This window comes from Rana temporaria, chromosome 5 (assembly GCF_905171775.1).
Source record: "Rana temporaria chromosome 5, aRanTem1.1, whole genome shotgun sequence".
Lineage (NCBI taxonomy): Eukaryota > Metazoa > Chordata > Amphibia > Anura > Ranidae > Rana > Rana temporaria.
Window position 1 is genome coordinate 234778317 of NC_053493.1, and position 22440 is coordinate 234800756.

Below are 22440 nucleotides of genomic sequence, written 5' to 3' on the forward strand. Positions count from 1 at the left end.
AACAGCAGATAACAAAGGAAAGAAATGTTCTTGCCACTTGAAGAATGTGGACCATGAAGAATTCAGTCTGTTCAGAAAGCAATACAAGACCCTACCTAGCACTTGCTGGGTGTGCATAATAAATGTGGTTGTGAATGTGAGTAGTTCATAATGTTATTGTAAATGTAAGTGTATTATTTTCTTGAAATAGCACAATAACACTTCCATCAGGAAAGCTCTGTGAAGATTTCATACATTTGCAGACATTCTATAAAGTCTAAAAGGGTCACTGTCTTGGCAGATGCAGGGAAAAAGCACATTTATTAAAATGGCTTTGCAATTGCTGGACAGCTCTTCTGAAAGTGCAATGCAGAAAACGGCTTTTGCTTTGAAATTGCCTATCTCACTTTAGGAAATGTGTTCAGATTTAAAATCACTACTTGTATGCAGAAATATTTCCTTCAACCAAATTAATAAGAAATACAATTTAAGTGCCCTTTTGAACCTTCCGTCTTACAACATTGTATTTATGGAGTGTGACTGATTACAGAATGGGAGAGAATTTATTGAAAGAGTTTCTGCTTATGCCTGTCCAATTCTGCTAAACAAACACAAATGCCTCCATGCACTAATGTTCTGAATATTGCAGAATGACTTATTGGAACACAGCCTGTCGGTTTTATTGGCACAGAGTATCTAACTGTGACTTACCAGAGACATTATGTCCGATATCACAAGAACGATAAGAAAAAGACTGAAAAGAAACAAAAGATAAATATTATTTCAGCACAGGGAAATGATATAGCTAAATACTGATCAGTAAACCTTACATTTTACAAAATGTTTTAACAAATACAATCACATTAGAAGATTCCGTACAGCTTTTAAAAATCATAAAAGAACATTTTATTTTTGAAGACCTTAGAGGACATTACTGTAAAATTTAAGGGAAAAATTCATTTTTAGTTTTAAGGAAATCCACTAAAACAAAAATTCACACAAAACACCTAATTCTGCAACAAACACATGCTACGACAACTATTTTTTTATTTGCACTATGTTTTTTTTAATGCTGTATAGCAGGCATGTCCAAAGTCCGGCCCGCGGGCCAATTGCGGCCCCCGTTTTGGTTTAATGTGGCCCCCCTGGTAATTATATATATATAACTTTTGTGGTCCCCAGGGCCACAAAAGATATAGGGCCAGATTCACAAAAATGGGTGTATATTTAGGCAGGCGTAGCGCATCTCATATGCGCTACGCCGCCGTAAATCAGAGTGGCTCCTAGGGTATCCACAAAGAACTTGCTCCCATATGCGGGCCGGCCTAATGTAAATCTGCCGGCGTAAGCCCACGTAATTCAAAGTAGGCTTGGAGTGGGCGTGTTGTATGGTAATCTGGTATGACCCCACGTAATTGACGCTTTTTACGAACAGCGCATGCGCCGTCCGTGGACGTATCCCAGTGCGCATGCGCAAAATCACATCGAAAATAGTCAATGCTTTCGACGTGAACGTAACTTACGCAAAGCCCTATTTGCGAACGATTTACGCAAACGACGGAAAATTTGACGATGTCCCGACGTCCATACCTAACATTGCGTACACCTCATAGAGGCAGGGGTAACGTTACGCCGAAAAAAGCCTTACGTAAACGACGTAAAAAAATGCGCTGGGCGGATGTACGTTTGAGAATCGGCGTATCTAGCTAATTTGCATACTCTACGCGGAAATCAACGGAAGCATCACCTAGCGGCCAGCGTAAATATGCACCTAAGATCCGACGGCGTATTAAGACGTACGTCAGTCAGATCTAGCCCACATTCAGTCGTATCTTGTTTTGTGGATACAAAACAAAGATATGACGGCACATCGTAGAACCTACGCGGCGTATCAATAGATACGCCGCCGTAAGTTCTTTGTGGGTCTGCCACCTGTGTGGGTCTGTTTACTCGGTGGCGGCTGTATTAAAGACGCCTCAGTATAAACAGGAGATTCTCCTGTATTTAATCTGTTGGCACTTGTCCTGCCCCTCTCCCTGCCCCCTCTGAGGCTGCAGATGGGCATCAATCAGGCTACACTGATGTCAATGGTAAGGCTGCATTCATGGTAATGGAGAGGCTGCATTTGTGGTAATGGAGAGGCTGCATTCATGGTAGTGGTGAGGCTGCATTCGTGGCAATGGTGAGGCTGCAGATGGGTTAGGCTCAATAGGCTAAATTTGCTTCACAGCTCTTTATTTCAAATTTAATTTTTTTCCTGAAACTTTCCTCTTAAAGTGAAGGTGCGTGTTATACGCCGATTGGTATATCCAAATAGCACACCCAAGCTCATCTCTTCACCACACACAAGGAAAGAGAATTCTTGTTGGGCAGTGTATTAGTGCTCGAACGAACACATTTAGACCGACTTTTAATGGTTCAAAATGGTCGGCTCTCACACATTTTCCCTTAATGAAATCTGGCCCTCTTTGAAAAAAGTTTGGACAGCCCTGCTGTATAGGAACCAACAATTGTACACAATGCTGCCTGGTTGAGAAATTGAATCTTACATTACTTACAGTTACTTCAATTCTGAAAAGCCTAAATTTCCCATCTACAGGGCCGGGCTTGACTGGGCTCAAGCAGATGGGCCCCGCCCAATAGGGGGCCCCTTATGTTTACGTTTTTTTCAATAATATGCCAGTCATTTAAAGTGGTTGTAATGTAAACCCTGGGACACAACATTGTCTTAAAAATAGCCCATAACACAGGCAGCTGATCATTTGCATGACGTCACCACGCTTGCGCACATTAGCCCCTCTAAACCGACATTTAAAGCTTGCCGGAATGCAGTCTGTGAGAACTTCCCCTCTGTCCGGCACAGAGGAGAAATCTTGCGGTGTTTAGCTCTTTCCACTCTTCCTGATACTCCCTCGTATGACTAAAGAAGACGTCACAAAAGGGGAGTGAAGGAAAACAGCAGTCACAGACACAGCAACGAATGGTTACGGCGCACGTGTGAGATTACCGTCAGGGACACAGTAAGGTCGGACGCGACGTCATAATTTGAATCACAACAGCAGTACGAATGGCGCTTGAGCTACCCAGGAAATACAGAGAACGAAATCAACCTAAAAAAGGTATTTGCAGGCCTCGTTCTTGGGGGATATATATGTATTGCATTGCGATGAGCTGTTATTACTTAATAATTGAAAAACTGCAAAAATCGTCCGGGGTTTACTTCAGAATCGTGATCTCCATTTTTATTCTCAGTTTATTCAGAATTGTGTAGCTCTAATGCATAGCTTGTGTATGTATCATTTTGTTCTATTTAAAGTAATGTATAGAAGGTAGGGCCCGAAAGTTACTCAAGCCCAGGGGCCCCCACCACCCTAAGTCCTGCCCTGCCCATCTAGGACATGACTATTAACCTTCAAATGCAACTCATCCTAAAAAGTTGAAGTTCTTGCTGACAGACATAACTAGACTTCACTGTACCTGAACCAACATTGCAGGCATTCTAAGGCAGCCATATTTCTTTGTACACAGCAGGATACAACTCTAATATACTTCATTGTCACGATCTTGACCAAGCTGAAATCGGCACTGTGACGTCAGCGGGCTTCAGCCTGCTGTCTCCTGAAAACGGGTCACATGAGTGCTGAACAAACTGTACTCCAGTGATCCACAACAGAAGTACAGCCAAACAAGCTTTGACTCGACTTCTCCTTTAAAGCATGAATAATTAGCTTTCAAAGTGTATTTCAAATCCAACATAAAGACATGTGTGCTGCTACAAGCACACCAGCAGCCAGAATGTTGCAAAAACAATGTTCTCTTATTTTGGATACAGTTCAGTTATGGATATAAACAAAAATCTGGAAGACAGATTGTGACAACCAAATGTATTCGTTTTGTATATTAAAAAAACACAAATTAATTAGAGAGCAAGCTATTTCACACAGAAGCTTTCCTACACAAAAAATCACTATGCAAATGTAAATATACTTTTTTTTAAAAGTGTCTATGTTAAGTTCAGCTAAATCTACCAAGCATACCATCCATATATCCTTAAGTGACGCTGATGGAGTTTTATTGTTCATTTTTGACAGTTTGCGTACAATACAATTAACAAGAACTGTCTTCAGGAAGTTTTCATACAAAAGGAGTTAAAGGTCCAATTTGGCCAAAAGTAAAAGTCAGACTTATTCTAGGTGGCCATGATACCACTTGTGGGTCAATGTGAAGGATAGCAAGGTAGAAGAGGTTGCACCAAGTCTCAAAATAACTGTATTTTTGTATTTACCTGTAAAATACATTTTTTGGAGTACATCACAGGACACACAATAGGCTAAATATTATGGCTGACAACGAAAGCCAAAACCACAGTATATACTCTGTACGTTTGGGCTTTATTCAATGCGTAGGCATTGTAACAGCCACAAAATCTGAACATGTTTCAGCCAAAAATGGCCTTAATCAGGAGTCATGATTAAGGCCATTACTGGCTGAAAATACATTGACATTTTGTGGCTGTTACAATGTCTACGTATTGAATAAAGCCCATGCTTGCAGAGTATACACCCTGGGTGACGGCTTTCTCTGTGGATCAATTTGGACTAGGCTTCAGCTCCCTCAGCCTGGGCACCAGTGTTACAGTCACATGATATAGTGAGAGCTGGTAACATCAGCATGTAAAACATCATGACTATTTGTCCCAAAGCAAAGCACACAGATTCACGTCCCTGCTCTGTCACAAGCAATGGGAAGTGCCCGGCGGACATCGGACACGGCTGGGCATGCGCATTGGCCCCTCAGTGACGTGGCGCCACGCGAACACCCCCTATCACGGCGGGAAGTAGAGGACGTCATATGACGCCTGCCCAGGATGGGAGATTCCATCTGTGGACATCATTTAAACATACGTGGGGTATAAAGTGGTTTAAAGAGAAGTATGAGATTTATTATACTTACCTAGGTGGACACAACATCGGTCCGATGCTGTATCTGTCACCTCTTCACTGAGAACTAAGCCACGAACACTGCCGATGGCTCGCTTCTCTCACCTCCCCTAGCAGAGAGTCAGCAGCTCTCTTGCTCTGCTCCTCCATGCTCATTAGAGCGCTGAGCTGTGGAGGGGCAGAGAGCGGCCATCTCAGTGGCTTGCTGAGAGGCTGAGACGCCTATCAGTCCAGCCACCTGGTGAATCCAGACTTCCAAAGTCAGGATGATGCGGTGCCTGCACTGATCTTTGTGACGTCAGCAGAGAGCGGACTTCAGACCGCTCTCTGCTGAAAACAGCTCACAGGAGTGCAAAAGAAATTGCACTCCTGTGACCCATAGGAGGAGCTCAGGCTGCACTTTCCCTTTAATTTTGCGCATCTTTTATGCAACCCTGAAAAAAATAAGACACAAAAAATGAAAACAAAAAAACAAACATTAATGGGACACATAGAAATAAAAAAAAGTCAGCATACAAATAAAAGCTAAAGGGAGAAGTGGAAAGAAAGGAGTTAATTAGGGATGATTAGCATTAACTAAATGTGGAAAAAAAAGGAATATATTTTACGTAAACTTAAGGCTTCTTTAACTGATGCCATAAGCAGATCAAAGGTCATACCTTTGATCTGCATACAGATAAAACAGCAAAAACAGAAAAGCTTGCTGTTTTTTTTTTTTTTTGCAGTTTTTTGGAAACCAGTCGTGTGTACACTTTGACGAGGAAACCGACGAGGATCTTGTTGGGCCAAAAAGAAAGCATGTCTTCTTTTTCCCCCGACAGGAATGGGAAAATTTGGCTTGCCGAGATCCGCAGCAGCTTCACAAGGAACTCGACGAGCAAAACGATGTGTTTTGCCCGTTGAGTTTCTCGGCCGTGTGTACGAGGCCTAAGAGGAGCTGGATACATCCTAGTATGTTTTTTTTGTATTTATTTTTTTAAGACAATTGCATTACGTTTAAAGTAGTTAATAGGGATAAAATTATGTCTTTGTTTACAGTGCCCACTAATCAGTTTAAAATCTTCCTTGAAAAATAATACCCTGGAATGTGAATGTTTTTTATTTATTTCTAGCAAGGAAATGCAGTCAGAGTCCACATCAGACATTTTGATAAATAAGGCTCCCTATGTGGTTTCTCGCCTTGCTGTTAGATGACACACAAACTGAAGGCCAAAATACCATTATTCCATTTCCATTTTTACTGGTATAATTCATATAAAGGCACACTTATCTACTAGCCAATATTTTGTATAATAATGTAATCACAAGAACCACACAATACGAAACACTACTGTATTGAGCGGTGATAGCACAAAGAAGGAAGAACAAGGTAAATATACCACTGTAATATAATACATGTATTCCATTCTCTGTGTAGTCATCTGGATGAACACATGCATTCCAGATAAGGAAAAACTGCATTTGAAATCAGTCTGGCAATATGCACAGTTTATAAAGCTCCAGTGGAAGCTTAGATAAAGCATTCTAACAGGATATTAGGCTCTGAAGGATTCCAACCTATAACCTAAATCTGCAAGCACAAGACAGCTTCCACTGAGCCATTTCTGCAGCTGTTCTTTGGATTCTACGTAAAATATTCTCTTTATTACTACAGAACAATGTAGAATGGGACTTTTCTAAATGAAATCTTTACCTAGCCTTGATCCAAGATGCTTTCGTTTTCATGGTTTATGTGTTGGCCTCTTATTCGGCTCACCCAGTTAACTTTCCTTTTGGCAAACTTAGAATTACAGCAACTTTCTGCTGTATCTGTGCAGTCATTGTCAGGTTACAAGCTTATGAAACATGACTTGTAAGCTCTATTATATACTACTAAGGTTCACAGCATTTTGCTTCTGGGAGCTCCATTAAAGTATTACTCCAGGAAGAAAAAAAAAAACTGGTTATATATTCATATCAACCAAATAAACTTTTTTTAAGATGAAGCCACTATCACTCGTTCGGAGTTCTTCTGCATTGCACAGATCTGTCAGTTGACCTTTCGGAACATGCTTACAGGTGGAAGAGTACATCTGTCTGCTGCTGCTCTGGTATTGTTCAATCAGCAGGCTGAGGTGAGGTGTGTCAAGTGGGGTTACTATAGCCCATGCAGCTGTTATAGGGCCTTGAAATGGGAGGGTAAAAGGCGGAAGCGGATGTTGACTATATCTACTGTGAAAACTCCAATTTCATGATAATGCCATACACACAGAAGGAGTCCTCGTGCTCATTGCTAGTCACATCCCTCCCATTGCTTTCTCTGGGCGGCAAGCAGCATTTGTTTAGCTTTTGTAAAGTCTGCTGGGTGTCTAAGCAGTAGAACCCAGTTCTCCTCCTCATTTGGTAGTAGATTTTATTTTGTCGGTAGAGCTTCTGCTGCAGTCCAGCCACCACTGTGATGTTAACTACCTCAAGTCCAGGCCAATTGTTATTCCCCTCGCTCATTTTCCATTTTGGGATACTACTTTTCCTGCCCATCCTTAACTGCTTGTCTCCTGGCCACCGTCATATGACGGCGGGACGAAGACTCTCTCGTTCTGGGCGGACGTCATACGACGTTGCGCCTTCTGGAGCCACTAGGGGGCCTGTGCACACCCGCCGCGTCACTGGGAACCCGGTGTGCTTGCCCAGCGGGCTGCGATGTCGGCCAGGCACCCGCGATTGCCCAATAACTGAGCAGGACCGTGGATCGGAGTGTGTAAACACACAGATCCATGTCCTGTCAGGGGGAGGAGACCAATGGTGTGTCTCTTGTACATAGGGACCCCGATCGGTCACCTCCCCCAGTCATTCCCCTCCCCCACAGTAAGAATCACTCCCTAGGGAACACATTAACACATTAACCCCTTGATCGCCCCCAGTGTTAACCCCTTCCCTGCCAGTCATATTTATACAGCAATCAATGCATTTTTATAGCACAAATCGCTGTATAAATGTGAACGGTCCCAAAAATGTGTCAAAAGTGTCCGATGTTTCCACTGCAATATCGTAATCATGATAAAAATTGCAGATCGCCGCCATTACTAGTAAAAAATAACTAAATAATAAAAATGCTATCCCCTATTTTGTAGCCGATATAACTTTTGCGCAAACCAATCAATATACGCTTATTGCAGTTTTTTAACCAAAAATATGTAGAAGAATACGTATCGGCCTAAACTGAGGAAAAAAAGTTGTTCAAAAAAAATTGGATATTTATTATAGCAAAAAGTACAAAATATTGTGTTTTTTTCAAACTTGTCCCTCTTTTTTTGTTTATAGCGCACTAAATAAAAACCGCATAGGTGAATACCACCAAAAGAAAGCTCTATTTCTGGGGAAAAAATGATAAAAATGTCATTTGGGTACAGCGTTGCATGACCGCACAATTGTCATTCAAATTGTGACAGCGATGAAAGCTGAAAAATGGCTTGGGCAGGAAGGGGGTGAAAGTGCCCTGTAGGCAAGTGGTTAAAGCGGGATTCCACCCGTGATTCTTTAACACTGTAGCTGCTGACTTTTAATAAAGACACTTACCTGTCCTAGTCGCTCGCGATGTCGGTCCCCCAACAGCGATCGCTCGGTCCTGGCGCCTCCATCCTCACTAAGGAAAACAGGCTTCACTGCCCGTTTCCTACTGTGCATACGCGACTCGTGCGGCGCTTTGTGAATGGGCAGCTGCCTACTGGGATACACACAGTTCCCAGAAGGCAGCGTGCCCCATTCACCAGAGGAAACCGCAACGGAGGATGAGGCAGAAGATCCACCGCAGTGGAGGAAGAGGCAGAAGAGCTACTTCCGCATAGCAACCGCCCTTTCAGGTGAGTATAATTTTTTTTTTATTTATTTTTTTAGATTTTTGGTGAAAAAAAAAAAAGGGTGGAACTCCACTTTAAAGACAGCTGTCCACATCAATCCCAGCTTTCTTCATATGTATGAATTTCCTAAAAGTTTTAAAATGGCAAACTGCATTAAAGTGGATTTAAAGGCAGGTTTGTTACTTTAATGCATTCTCTGCTTTAAATCGGAGTTACACCTAAAAATGGGGGGAGGAGGGAGCAGATACATGTGTAATCCAGGTATTTGCTCCCATTTCCGGGCACAGGTCACCGCTGCCACCTACGCCACATCCGGCGCCTCCGCCGTCCCCCCGCTGTCTTTTGGAAGGCACACAGGTCCCAGAAGACAGCAGGGACCAGAGGGATCGCTCAGCGCGACTCGCGCATAAGCAGTAGGGAACCAGGAAGTGACACCGCAGGGATTCACTTACCGGCATGTGATTAGCACAGGGCCAATGAGCACTGTCCTGACCGAGGGGCAAGCTTTAACAAGCTTTAACCAGTGCTTGCCTGGACACTGATAGAAGTATCAAGACTGCTATATACTGCTGATGAGAAAAGGTATTCAGCAATTTATATTTACTAAAATAATTGCATTTCCATGTTGTGTTTACTGTGGGAGGCCAGATATAGTGAATGCAGGGTCCTGGGTTTAGTAACAGTTTAATCTTTGTTTTATCATTCGCTATCAACCCCTTATTGTGAATAACACTACACAGAAGTGTATTATTTATTAACTGTCTAACAACCAAGGGGCATAGATGAATGCCCAAATTTATGGTATATTTATGGACTTAGATGTAATGTATGCATCCCATTTTAAGGTGTGTAATGTATGCATGTATCTCACAAAAATGTGTACACCACTCATTTTTTTGTAATTTTTTTATTATATCTTTTCATGTGACAACACTGATGAAATTACACATTGCTACAACAATGTAAAGTAGCGAGTGTACAGCTTGAAAAACTGTGTCAATTTACTGTACCTTTTAAAATAACACATTAATGTCTAAACCGCTGGCAACAAAAGTGAGTATACTCCTAGGTGAAAATGTCCAAATTGTGCCCAAAGTGTCAATATTTTGTGTGATCACCATTATTTTTCAGCACTGCCTTAACCCTATTGGGCATGGAGATCACCAGAGATTCACAGGTTGCCACTGGAGTCCTCTTCCACTCTTCCATGACGACATCACAGACTGGTGGATGTTAGAGATCTTGCACTCCTCCACCTTCCGTTTGAGGATGACCCACAGATGCTGAATAGGGTTTAGGTCTGGAGACATGCTTGGCCAGTCCATCACCTTTACCCTCAGCTTCTTTAGCAAGGCAGTGGGTCCTCTTGCAGGTGTGTTTGGGGTCGGTATCATGTTGGAATACCTCCCTGCGGCCCAGTCTCTGAAGGGAGGGGATCATGCTCTGCTTCAGTATGTCACAGTACATGTTGACATTCATGGTTCCCTCAATGAATTGTAGCTACCCATAGCCGGCAGTACTCATGCAGCCACAGACCATGACACTCCCACCACCATGCTTGACTGTAGGCAAGACACATTTGTCTTGGTACTCCTCACCGGGTTGCCGCCACACAATCTTGACACCATTTGAACCAAATATGTTTATCTTGGTCTCATCAGACCATAGGACATGGTTCCAGTAACCCATGTCCTTAGTCTGCGTGTCCTCAGCAAACTGTTTGCAGGCTTTCTTGTGCATCATCTTTAGAAAAGGCTTCCTTCTGGGATGACAGCCATGCAGATCAATTTGATGTAGTGTGTGACATATGGTCTGAGCACTGACAGGCTGACCCCCCAACCCCTTCAACCTCTGCAGCAATGCTGGCAGCACTTATACATCTATTTCCCAAAGAAAACCTCTGGCTATGACGCTGAGCATGTGCACTCAATTTCTTTGGTCGACCATGGCGAGGCCTGTTCTGAGTGGAACCTGTCCTGTTAAACCGCTGTATGTTCTTGGCCACCGTTGATCCAGAGGAAGGCAAAAAAAAAAACAGCAAAACATGCTCCAACTTGCTACTGCAGGGGGAAAAATTTCTTCCTGATCCCCCGTGAGGCAATCGGATTTTCCCTGGATCAACGTTACCTATAAATGTTAGTACCCAGTTATATTCTGTACATTTAGTAGCTCACCAGAACCACCTCTGGAGGGAGTCTATTACACATTTCCACAGCTCTTACTGTGAAGAAATCTTTCCATATTTGGAGATGAAATCTTTTTTCCTCTAGAGGTAAGGAGTGCCCCCTTGTCCTCTGTGATGACCTTAAAGTGAATAACTCAACACCAAGTTCACTATATGTATTTGTACATATTGATCATATCACCCTTTAATCTCCTCTTCTCAAGGGGGAATATACTCAGTTGCTCTAATCTTTCTTCATGGCTGAGCTCCTCAAGGGCCTCTTATCAGCTTGGTTGCCCTTCTCTGCACTTTCTCCAGTTCCCTGATATCCTTTTTGAGAACCGGTGTCCAAAACTGAACTGCATATTCCAGATGAGGTCTTATTAATGATTTGTACAGGGCCAGAATTATATATCTCTCTCTGGAGTCCATATCTCTCTTACACACATGTTTAAACAATAATTTTTAGACCTGAAAAATACATAAAACCCCCAAAACATGATATATTTTCTAAAAGCAGACACCCTAGAAAATACAATAGTGGTAGTTACAATTTTTATGTCACACAATATTACTGCAAAGGTAATAAAAGTTAATTTTAGGGGGCACAGAAATGCTATAAACGACTACATTTTTTGGTAAAATTTAAAAGTCAAGGCTGCACCGAGTAAATAGATATAGATATGCCCTCTATAGGTCATCAGTTTAGCGTTGCAAAGGAGATCTGGTGCTAGAATTGTTGCTCTCATTCCAGTGTGTGCGGCAATATGTAACGTGTTTTGAAATCAATGTTTTCAGGCGTAGGAGCCCTGATGCGTGCGTTTACATTTGTACATGTGTATATGTAAGGGTGGCCTCATTTTTTGGCAGAGGATTTTTTTGTGCTTGGGTATAATTGTATTTTTTACAATTAAAAAAAAATGTCTTAACTTTTTTTTTTATCACATAGGGGAAAAAAAAGTCCCCTATGTGATGATTTATTTTGGGTGACGGGTTCTCTTTAATGAGACATGCAGGTGTCCCTGTGCTCCACTGAATGCTTAATGGCTGGGGAAACTGTCAACGGGGACCCCAAAGCAAAATCATACATGTCACTTCCGGCTCAGCAACAAGAAGGGGAGGAGAGCTCTCCTGCCTCCTCTCTTCCCAGCAGCACCCGCTATGTCAGTCCTGAGCTTCGCTTGCCTGTCATTTGGGCGGCAGCTCAGGCGCCAGGATGCCATTTCTTGTCCTAGCACTTGGGACTTGTCGAGCCCTGGTATAGGTACACGTAAACATGAACCCATTGGTAGATAAACCAAAAAAAGGACACGACATCTAAGTGCAGATTTTGATAAAACAAGTAAAGAAAGGGTTAAAATGCACTCGTTGCTTATGAAGGGTAATTCAGCACATCACAAAAAGCAGAAGATGGAACATCTATGAGGCTGTCTGGTATGCAGAGGTCGGCAGGGATGCAGCTGTTTATGACAACCTGGTGGCTTTACGCTGGTGCTTGATGGTATTAAGTCCTCTGAACACCTATGGGAACACTGGCAGCTTCCAGCTTCTGAGATCTTCAGAGACAACCAAATTTGCCATCACATCCAATCTCTTCTCCAAAACCAACCAGATTTCCCTAGATGTTTGACCCTATTGGAAAACGGGTGTCGTAAAGACTCTTTCCTGAAAAGCCTAGTGATTTAGGCCTCGTACACACCACCGGATCTATCCGCTGGGATTTATCCGCGGATCAGTTCCAGCGGATAGATCCGGTGGTGTGTACGTCCGAGCGGACATTTAGCCCAGGTTCACACTGGGTGCGATTTCATTCGATTTGAGATGCGATTTCACATGTGAAATCGCATCTCAAATGCCGCCAATTGTCGGCAATGGCGCTGTCCTAATCGGTGCGACGCCGCTTTCAAAAAGTAGTTCTTGTACTACTTTTTGCGATTTCGGGCCGCGATTTACATAGACATCTGTGCAGAAACCTGCACAGATGTCTCTTAAATCGCGGCCGAAATCGGGACTGCCGGCGGGAGTGAAATCGTGCGAGTTCAGCTGAACTCGCACGGCTTCACTCCCGCAGCCCAGTGTGAACCAGGGCTTATCGGCGGAAAAAATTCCAGCTGACGGATTTCCAGCGGATAAAAATTTCTTAGCATGCTAAGAAATCTATCCGCTGGAATCCTGTCCAGCGGATTGATCCGGTGGTCTGTACAGACTCACTGGATCAATCCGTCCGCTCCTCTCCTTCGCATGCGTCGTAATGATTCAACGCATGCGTGGAAGTCTTTATCTTCCAGCGCCGCGCACGTCGCCGCGTCTTCATCGCGGCGACGGCGACACGTCACCGCGGATGGATTCCGCGCGGATTTCGATCTGATGGTTAGTACAACCACCAGATCAAAATCCGCGTGTACGGGGCCTTGTACGCTTCCCTGACTGATGACATGGGATCCTGCACGCTTCCCTACATTTCAAAATAGGAAGCTGAATTGGGTAAAACAATCGGTCCGATTGAAATCAAATCTGTTTTTACTCCTCTAAGTATTCCCGAAACATATGTGCCCAAGAGAATGCCTATAAGTCGTTCTATCGCTGATATATGACCCAGTACATATAGTCAAATTTGTTCCCTTGGCATCCTCTTTGTGTTTTCGTGGGTGCAGGGAACAACATTTGGTGGTCCTGCCTGAAGGCTCTGCGATTTTAGACTCGAGTCTTCTCCACGATTAGATCAGTTTTAAAAGGAGCCCTGGCATGTGACACCCGGGAGGCCCTGTTGCACAAGTTAATCCCATCTCTGACCAAGGCCGAAAGGAAGTTGATGAGGTTTGTGTTTCTGGCAGCCCGGCAGACTCATGCAAAGGCCTGGCATTAACCATTTCTCAGCTTTGCAAAGATCAGAGAGTGGCTTATGGGGACCATGGCCCATGAGAAGCTCACTTCTATACTGGCTGATTCCCATGCAAACAATTTAAAGACTTGAGAGCCATGGATATCCTACAATGATCATCTTAACATGGACTAATCTTTACTTTCCATTTGATTGATTGAATAGCCTGTTTCTGCGCTACATTTTGGGCTGAACCGAGCGGGAACCACTCTTGTCCTCTTCCCCTTCCCTGGCAAACCCCCTTTGTTTACTCCTCCCTTTCTTTATAGCCTTCAGAGGTATCCAGGCAGAGGCTTTCTATTCTTGACCTCCTCTCATTTTATTTGGAGCTCTCCCTTGTGCTCTAGCAAATTTTCCTAATTTTGCACGTATTTGAGACCATCATCTTCATCAACTGCCTCTGTTTACTGGCCCACCCTTGGAGCTGTACTGCTGCCAGCTTTTGGGCTTGTCTGTAATCTTGTACATCTGGCGACTCTACTTTCTGTGCCATCCTTCTATTTCGATGGAAATTTTATTATGTACCCACCTCGGACCTTTTCTTTACCTGTGTTGTGTTCTTCTATATATGCTGATTTGTATAACATTAATGCAAAACTTAAAAATCAATAAAACCCTTTGTAAAAATAAAAATAAATGATAGTATGCGCGTTGCTACTCATTAAGGAGAGGGGAATAAATGTGCATTTTACCACACCGTACCACAATGCATAAGTGTAAATAGGCCCTAATTTAAATCTTTTTTTTAACTGATAGTTGTTTTACCTCTTTGAAGAAATCTGTGCTGAGATCTGTACGGTTTCAAAAGCACACATCACCATAATGAAGGGGATAATAATCTGTAAAACACAAAGCAGAATCTTACAGGAGAAATGTCTTTTAGAGCTTTGTAGAAGCGTTAGGTAAGTGAGCTCTAACTGGCAAATGAATGATGGGGCAAATTCTTCTTGGTCTGCATGAATAATTTAGCATATTAGATGTATTTCAAATTAATGCTGCTCTTCTTTACCATAGGTTACAAAGACACCAAATGAATACTAGAATAAAAGCTCTATTACAGACCCTTGTTAATGCAAGAGAAGGCACATTTTGTGGTTTAAAGAAAGAATACATTAAATTCAGAAAAAATGAGACACATGGCAGGGAAACCTCTTATTCCAGTCATTAAATAAAGACTTATTAAAAACCTAAACGAAATTTCTACATATTAGTTTTTTTTAGTCTCAAAGGACTAATACGAAAGAAGGCAGAAAGAAAACTTGAATGACAGGAATAATAAAAAGTAGGTAATTTGAAACTGAAGCAGACCAGTGAATGTGTTAATGGGACATTGCAGGAGGAATTATAGGAGAAAGATAATAGAATTATTCATTTATACTCATATTTTAATAATAAAAAATGGTAACTTTCCTCTCTACTTGGCGTTCTCCAACTTTTCTTTCTCGTTTATTTTATTGCACACCCTTGTTGATACTACGCAATTGCTCCAAGGCCATACACTGGTTACGATTTGTATTGCATCACCTACACTTGTCAATGGTTGACCACTGCAATATGATAGGCCTGCGTGCCTTGTCTATGTTTTGTACATCTTGCATTGGCTGTTTAAATGCTGTCTTAAAAAAAATATAACAACTATTGAACATACAAAATGTTCAATAGTTGTTATTTTTTTTTCCCTGGCTGTTATGCTGACTTTCTGGCTTCAATGTTTCTGGATCACTCACTATGAATAAGTGTCATATCAGAAAAGCCAAAGTTAGAAGTCCTACATACTTGTTCTGTGTTCGTGACCCAATGTATTGCAAGCAAAGAGGTTAGCCTCCATGTTCCTATACATTTTCTTTCTGAATAGACAAGCTCTCTGCTTATCTCCCACTAACACCCCTTTCATACTGAAGCATGTTACATATACAGCATCTAAAAATGGGAATTTCATAATTATAGCAGAGGGCAGGACACTGGATAGGAAGCCAGTGACCATGGGCTATATGTTGCTACTTTAAAGAGGTTGTAAACCTTTGATTATTTTTTTTATATAAAAATAACAAACATGCCTATACTTACAATGGTTTTGCACAGAGCAGCCTGATCCTCTTCTTCTGAGGTCCCCCATCAGCGCCCCTGGCTCCTCCTCCTCCTCATTGGGTGCCCCCACGAAACTCTGCTTTCCATGGTAGCACCCATGCGGGCTCTCTCCAGAGTCCCGCTGCTGCGTCCATTGACTCTGCCCCGCCCCCTGCTCTTGTCACAGCTTTTAATTGACAACAGCAAGAGCCATTGGCTCCCACTGCTATCAATCTGTCCAATAAGCTGAGCAACAGCAGCTGGAGCTGCTGCGCTAGTGCACATTGCTGGATCGGATCGGGTTCAGGTAAAAAAAAAATATAAAAAAGAGGGGTCTGCAGCAAGGTTTTTCACTTTAATGCATATGCACAGATTACACACATGTAAACAGATCTTGTTTAACACATTGTAGTAGTGACCTGTCACCAACACCTTCACACGTGAAAAGAGGGGGGATGGATCAACCCCCTTGTGATTAAATTCTTACAATACACTGATGGAAAATAGGCATCAACACCAATCTCAGATGTTCACCTTATACTTAATTGCAGACCAGGGGATGGATTTCATTTGTTCGTCCCAGGTAATTTGAGTTCGGGTGACCCTCCTGACTCTCACCCCAGAGCGACACGCAGGCCAGGTCTGTGGAGATGTTGGTGACAGGTCACTACTACAATGTGTTAAACAGATCTGGTTTACATCTGGCTGGACTCTTACTATACATGCAAATTAAAGTGAAAGTAAACTCTGATGTGTTTTACTTCCTCTTTCTCTGCAAAGGTAAAGCATAATGGGCTACTATGCATCGCAATAAGCGTATATTGATTGGTTTGCGCAAAAGTTATAGAGTCTACAAAATAGAGGGTAGATTTAAGGCATTTTTATTATTATTATTTTTTTACTAGTAATAGCGGCGCTATTCGATTTTTATCGGAAAGGCAACATTATGACGGACAGATGGGACACTTTTGACACATTTTTGGGACCATTGACAATTATACAGCAATCTAACTGTGGGGGGAGGGGACTGACTATAGGAAATGACAGATCGTGGTTCCTAGCTAGGAGGAACGCATCAGTCTCTCCTCTCCTTATATTATAGGGATTTGTGTGTTTACACACACACACACGCCCCTGTTCTGCCTCTCGTGCCCGCAATTGTTCGTGACCGCCAGCAACCAGCATCGGCACACCCACAGCCTGCTATCCCACTTAAAACAGCCGATGTATAGCTACAACGGCTCGTGGGATCGTGCCAACCTGCTGCAGTATAATGACGGTGGCTGGTCGGCAAGTGGTTAACAGGGACACAGCAATAAAAACTGACAAGTGTTCTAATCCCTCCCTGCTCTTTCCAAAATAGAAAAAAAAGTTTTGCCTTTAGTTATATTGTAATTTCTTAGGCTAATATTAAGACATGCCAACTTTATAGAGACTTAGCAACTTACCTTCCACATCATTAAAGCTCCCATCACAAATGGATTAAACACAGTGAGGAAACAATACACAGATGCTGGGTCAAAGCTAAAGAGAAAAAATAGGAAACACAATGTGAAGCAGAAATACTGCAGGCCTATTAAGATCCCTTTTACTTCCCTTCCCTCCCACCTCTCCTTTACATTTGGCACATATTTTTTTTTTGGGAGGGAGCGGGTACCTGACTTTGACAGGTACACGCTCCTCCACTTTGTCAGATCGCCACGGTTGACCCCACTCCCCTCTTTCACATACAGCCTTCTGGGACATGCCACAGGTCCCAGAAAGCTGTGAGACCAATCAATTGGCACAACACGGCACACCTATGTGCAGTGAGCAGCCGGCTGTGGAGCTGCTAGCAGTCACAGCCAGCTGCCCACACTTAGTATGCTGGCACCAGGGGCCAATGCCTAGTGAAGAAACTGGGCAGGTGAGGACACCGATGGATCCTCGCACAGGTAAGTGTACTATTATTAAAAGTCAGCAGCTACAGTTTTTGTAGCTGTTGACTTTCTTTTTTTTTTTTTGTTATATGACAGAAGCCCCTCTTTAACAACAGGCTGCAGCTGCCATAGGTAAACAATAGGATATCAGTTGTAACATGCCTATTATTAAGCTACCAATATTTTTTCAGCTGCTTGTATTATTCTGGTTTTATCTTTCCATCATACCTGTTAATGGATGCTATATTCCCAGTACCGAAAAAGGCTGTAACTATGAAGAACACCTAAAGAAATGTAAAGGAAAATGTTTATTAAACATAGAAAGCAGACACGGTTAAAAAGTTTTATGGTTATTTACGAGTTTGCCATGTTGCATTAAAGCACACCTATCATATGCAGTAATGTTACCCCCCTACCCCTTTTAGCTTCATATTAGGAAACTTCCTATGGTTGGAGAACTGTGGAGCAGGATCAAAATCCCAGGAGCTGATCAGTTCGGTTTTTGGACTAAGGCCCCGTACACACGGCCGAGTTTCTCGGCAGAATTCAGCCACAAACTCGATCGGAGCCGTATTCTGCCCAGAAACTCGGTCGTGTGTACACTTTTGGCCAAGGAAACCGACGAGGAACTCGTCAAGCCAAATAGAGAACATGTTCTCTATTTCCTCGTTAGTCAATGAGGAAACTTGGCTCGCCGAGATCCTCAGGGGCTTCACAAGGAACTCGACAAGCAAAACGATTTGTTTTGCCCGTCGAGTTTCTCGGACGTGTGTACGGGGCCTCAGTGTTGGAATCAAGCTGTCCCTGACAACTGGAAGCTACAGGGCTGAACTCCACCAATAGCTCCAGAGACACCAAAAACGGATGCGGTTTTAAAATCAGTGTCCGGAAGAATAACCATCATCCCAGCACCTGGTGCATAAGTGCATTTTTTTGTGTTCTCCCCTCCACCTTTTGCTGTGTCTGTTTCTGATTGCTTATACAAACCCAAATTGCCATGACAGCAGTTAGTCTCAGTGCTGTTACCTAAAATTGTATTTTTGTACTTTCCTCTGCACCCCTTATGTTTTGACAATAGTTGCTTTAGTCTTAAGCTCTGCTACTCCCTTGACCCACCATGCCGGTTATTCGGTCTAGTTTCAGCCAGGATCACAACCTATAGGATCTAAATATCCTACAAGAGATTCTGTTTATGTCTTCTGGGTAAGTCAATATTTCCACAGATCTTATCAAGTCACCAAGCCACCACATTCTGCACATAGCCTAGGTCTCAGGCAATGCTGTATCCTGGCCTAGGCCAACAAGGCCCAGGCCTAGGGCAGCACTTTGCAGGGGGGCAGCATGGAAAGAGTCCCTTCCGGCTTGCACTACACTGTTAGTGTAGCGCCAATCTTATGGGGCGGACTGGGCTTAGAGGCAAATTAGTCTAACGCCCCCATAAAGCGGCCGCACTGCTTCCGGTATGCAGGCGGATGGCATTCCGCAACTTTGGGGGCGTCTTTTAATTTTGACTGTCCCATCATCCTGGACCACAAACCTTCCTCACTGTGCTATGTTTTCTGCTGCACCATTGGCATAGTTATATCTTCTTAGTCCTCTCCATAAAATTATCAGAAATTTGTGCTTAAAGTAGAACTATAGGCAACACGTGTTTTCCCCTTGATTCTTTGGATAGAGTAAGGGAGGGTCATAGCCCCTGTTGGTTTACTTTTTACCATCCCTGTCCCATTGCAGAGACTTCCCTTCACTTTCTGCCCCATAGCCAAACAGGAAGTGATAGGAAATCTATGCAAATTAAGGGAATCCATTGCCCCCCCCCCAGGCCCTCAGAACTAGTGTCTCCACTCGAAAATGTCAGGGTGGGTCTTAACAGCAAGGGGTGTGGCTTTGACAGGAAGGGGTGGGTCATATTTAAATTAGAGGGTGCACGAGTTCAGTCAGGTCTAGGGCAGCAAAAAAACCTAAATACACTACTGGTCTCAGGAGATATGTAATTTGCATAAAGAGACACTTTTTAGCAAGGACATCAATCACACCTGAGTGTCATGTTTTTGGGGAGTTTGTATGCGTAGTTTTGAGCTTTTGTGTACAGCGTTTTTAAAGCATTTTTGAGCGTTGGCATTTTGTAATTAGCCAATACAGAAAAATATCATTAGTTTCATTATTTGTTGCCATGTTTTTCAGCTTTTTCATTTAATATTTATTTATCATTATACATTTAAAATTGTTTTTCCTTTTTGGTAAGGCGTTAAGGGTTGGAGTTTAAAGGTTAGAGTTAGGCCTCGTACAGACGACCAGATCTATCCGCGGATAAAAATCCAGCCGACGGATTCCCAGCGGATAAAAATTTTGTAGCATGCTACAAAATCTATTCGCTGGGATCCAGTCCAGCGGACTGATCCGGTCGTCTGTACAGACTCACCGGATCAGTCCGTCCGCTCCCATCCCTCGCATGCGTCGTAATGATTCGACGCATGCGTGGAAGTGATTACCTTCCAGCGTCGCGCACGTCGCCGCGTCATCGTCGCGGCGCGACATGTGACCGTGGATGTTTTCCGCGCGGATTTTGATCCGATGGTGTGTACAAGCCATCGGATCAAAATACGGAGGAGGAATGTCCGCTGGAAACGGTCCGGCGGACCGTTTCCAGCGGATAACCCCTCGTCTGTACGAGGCCTTAGGGGTTGTTTTATTTATTTATTTTGTTAGATTAGGGGTTAATATTACTGTTACGGGTTAGGGCTTGATGTTAGGGTTGTTTTTTTTTTATTTATTATTTTATTTATCTTCTTATTTGTCTATTTTCATTTCATTATTGCAGAAAAACACTCAAAAGTGTGTGAAAAAAAGTGTTTCCATGCAATCCTTTGGAACAAAAAAATGCTTCAAAAACACACCAAGCTGCCCAATTTAAGCTACAAAAACGTTACAAAACTTTTTGAGCTTCAGTCATTTGGCTTTAGGCGACTTGTAGTGGAGATATGAACCAACTCCATAGAGAATAATTGATTTTTTTTCTTCCTGAAACTAGGCTGTGAGGCAGCAGACACACTGTACAATTCACTAAGCTAAGATTTAGCTTATAACTTGTTTGTGGGGGGGTGGGGACATCAATATATCCTAAGTGAACTCATCCTTTAAGGAACACTAGAGCTGCCTATAAGCTAGTAGAATTTCATTTGGAACTTTTTGTTTGCTCGATTTTCTAATCCTTATGCCGCGTACACACGATAATTTTTCGGGTTGTAAAAAAATTTTTTTTTTTTAGGCTCTAGAAAAAACAAAGTTTTTTTCAACTTCATCATTAAAACAGCCTTGCCTACACACGATCGTTAAAAAAAATGCTCTAGCAAAGCGCGGTGACGTACAACACGTATGACGCAACTATAAAGGGGAAGTTCCATTCGGATGACGCCACCCTTTGGGCTGCTTTAGCTGATTTTGTGTTCGTAAAAGCCGATTTGCGCTTTTCTGTCTGTTACAGCGTGATGAATTACGAACGGTAGTTTTACCAGAACGAGCGCTCCCGTCTCATAACTTGCTTCTGAGCATGCGCAGGTTTTTCACATCGTTAAAGCCCACACACGATCATTTTTTTACAACCCGAAAAACGACATACCGGTAGTTTAAAATGTTGTGAAAAAATAGAGCATGTTCGAAAACAAATTGCCCGTTTTTCAGAACCTGCAAAATGCTCTGAAGCCCACACACGATCATTTTAAATGACATTTTTTAAAAACGTTGTTTTTACAACCCGAAAAATGATCGTGTGTATTAGTGTTTGTTTGTTTGTTTGTTTCTGACCATAGTGATGAGAAAATTTGAAGGAGCAGGATGAAAACCTTTCACCAATGTACACATTAGCGACAAACAACATTGTGTGTGGTTTTTCATTAGGAAAATTACAGTTATTCAAAAATCAAATGTTAAAAGCTAATTTTGGAAGTAATTTCAAACGACATTCGATCAATCATTGAATGTACAAAATATGTTCATACGAATATATGCAAAAACTTTTGTTTGCAAATCTACTAGTGTATATCTAACTTAAGATGGTCTCAATTATTCTTAAAGATAATCTATTGTTTTCAATCTGGTCAGAGATAGCATAAATGTGTAATGAAAAAAAAAACATGGTTCCTTCCATGTAAATATATACTGTATGTAAGGTAAATATATAACTAAAAGTAACAGAAAAACTATTTTTTTTTAAATATTATTTTTAACCGAGAAGGACATTGACATTAGGGAAGCAGTCATGACCAACATTATGTATGTGGGGAGATATGGTGCAGAAGTGTATGTGACCAACACATGGGACGGAGATGGCTCAGGTGAGGTGGTAGGGTGATTCCAAAACACTGTAGTGCACCTCTCAAGAGACTGAAAATTTCCTACAGTAATAGATAAGGACAGCAGAGGGCATATCTGAGTTTAGCAGTATCAAAACAAATTTATTCACATGACAATTAGCAACTTACAAAACAATGTAGTGATATCAAGCATATACATTTAGAAACGTCATTCAGGGTCAGCTTCCAGGTACAGACCTTCGCAAAACAGGATGCGTTTCCCTGGGAGCGATTGCAGCACCTGTAGCTGTAATGCAAAGGAGACACCACCGGGAGCAGCAGACTAAGTGTAGCAATAGGTG

The 22440-nt window shown here is 42.4% G+C and overlaps 1 protein-coding gene across 2 annotated transcripts in view; it reads right to left on the reverse strand.

The window, feature by feature from the left end:
* PIGN (phosphatidylinositol glycan anchor biosynthesis class N) overlaps positions 1–22440 on the reverse strand; it is a 453184-nt gene that overhangs the window by 44962 nt on the left and 385782 nt on the right. For both annotated transcript variants that reach the window (XM_040353586.1, XM_040353585.1), the window contains exons 24-27: positions 18015–18070; positions 17316–17391; positions 14566–14639; positions 691–733 (exon numbers count right to left, since the gene is read on the reverse strand). In XM_040353586.1, the coding sequence (XP_040209520.1) occupies positions 691–733; positions 14566–14639; positions 17316–17391; positions 18015–18070 (249 nt within the window). The remainder of the gene's footprint in view (positions 1–690; positions 734–14565; positions 14640–17315; positions 17392–18014; positions 18071–22440) is intronic.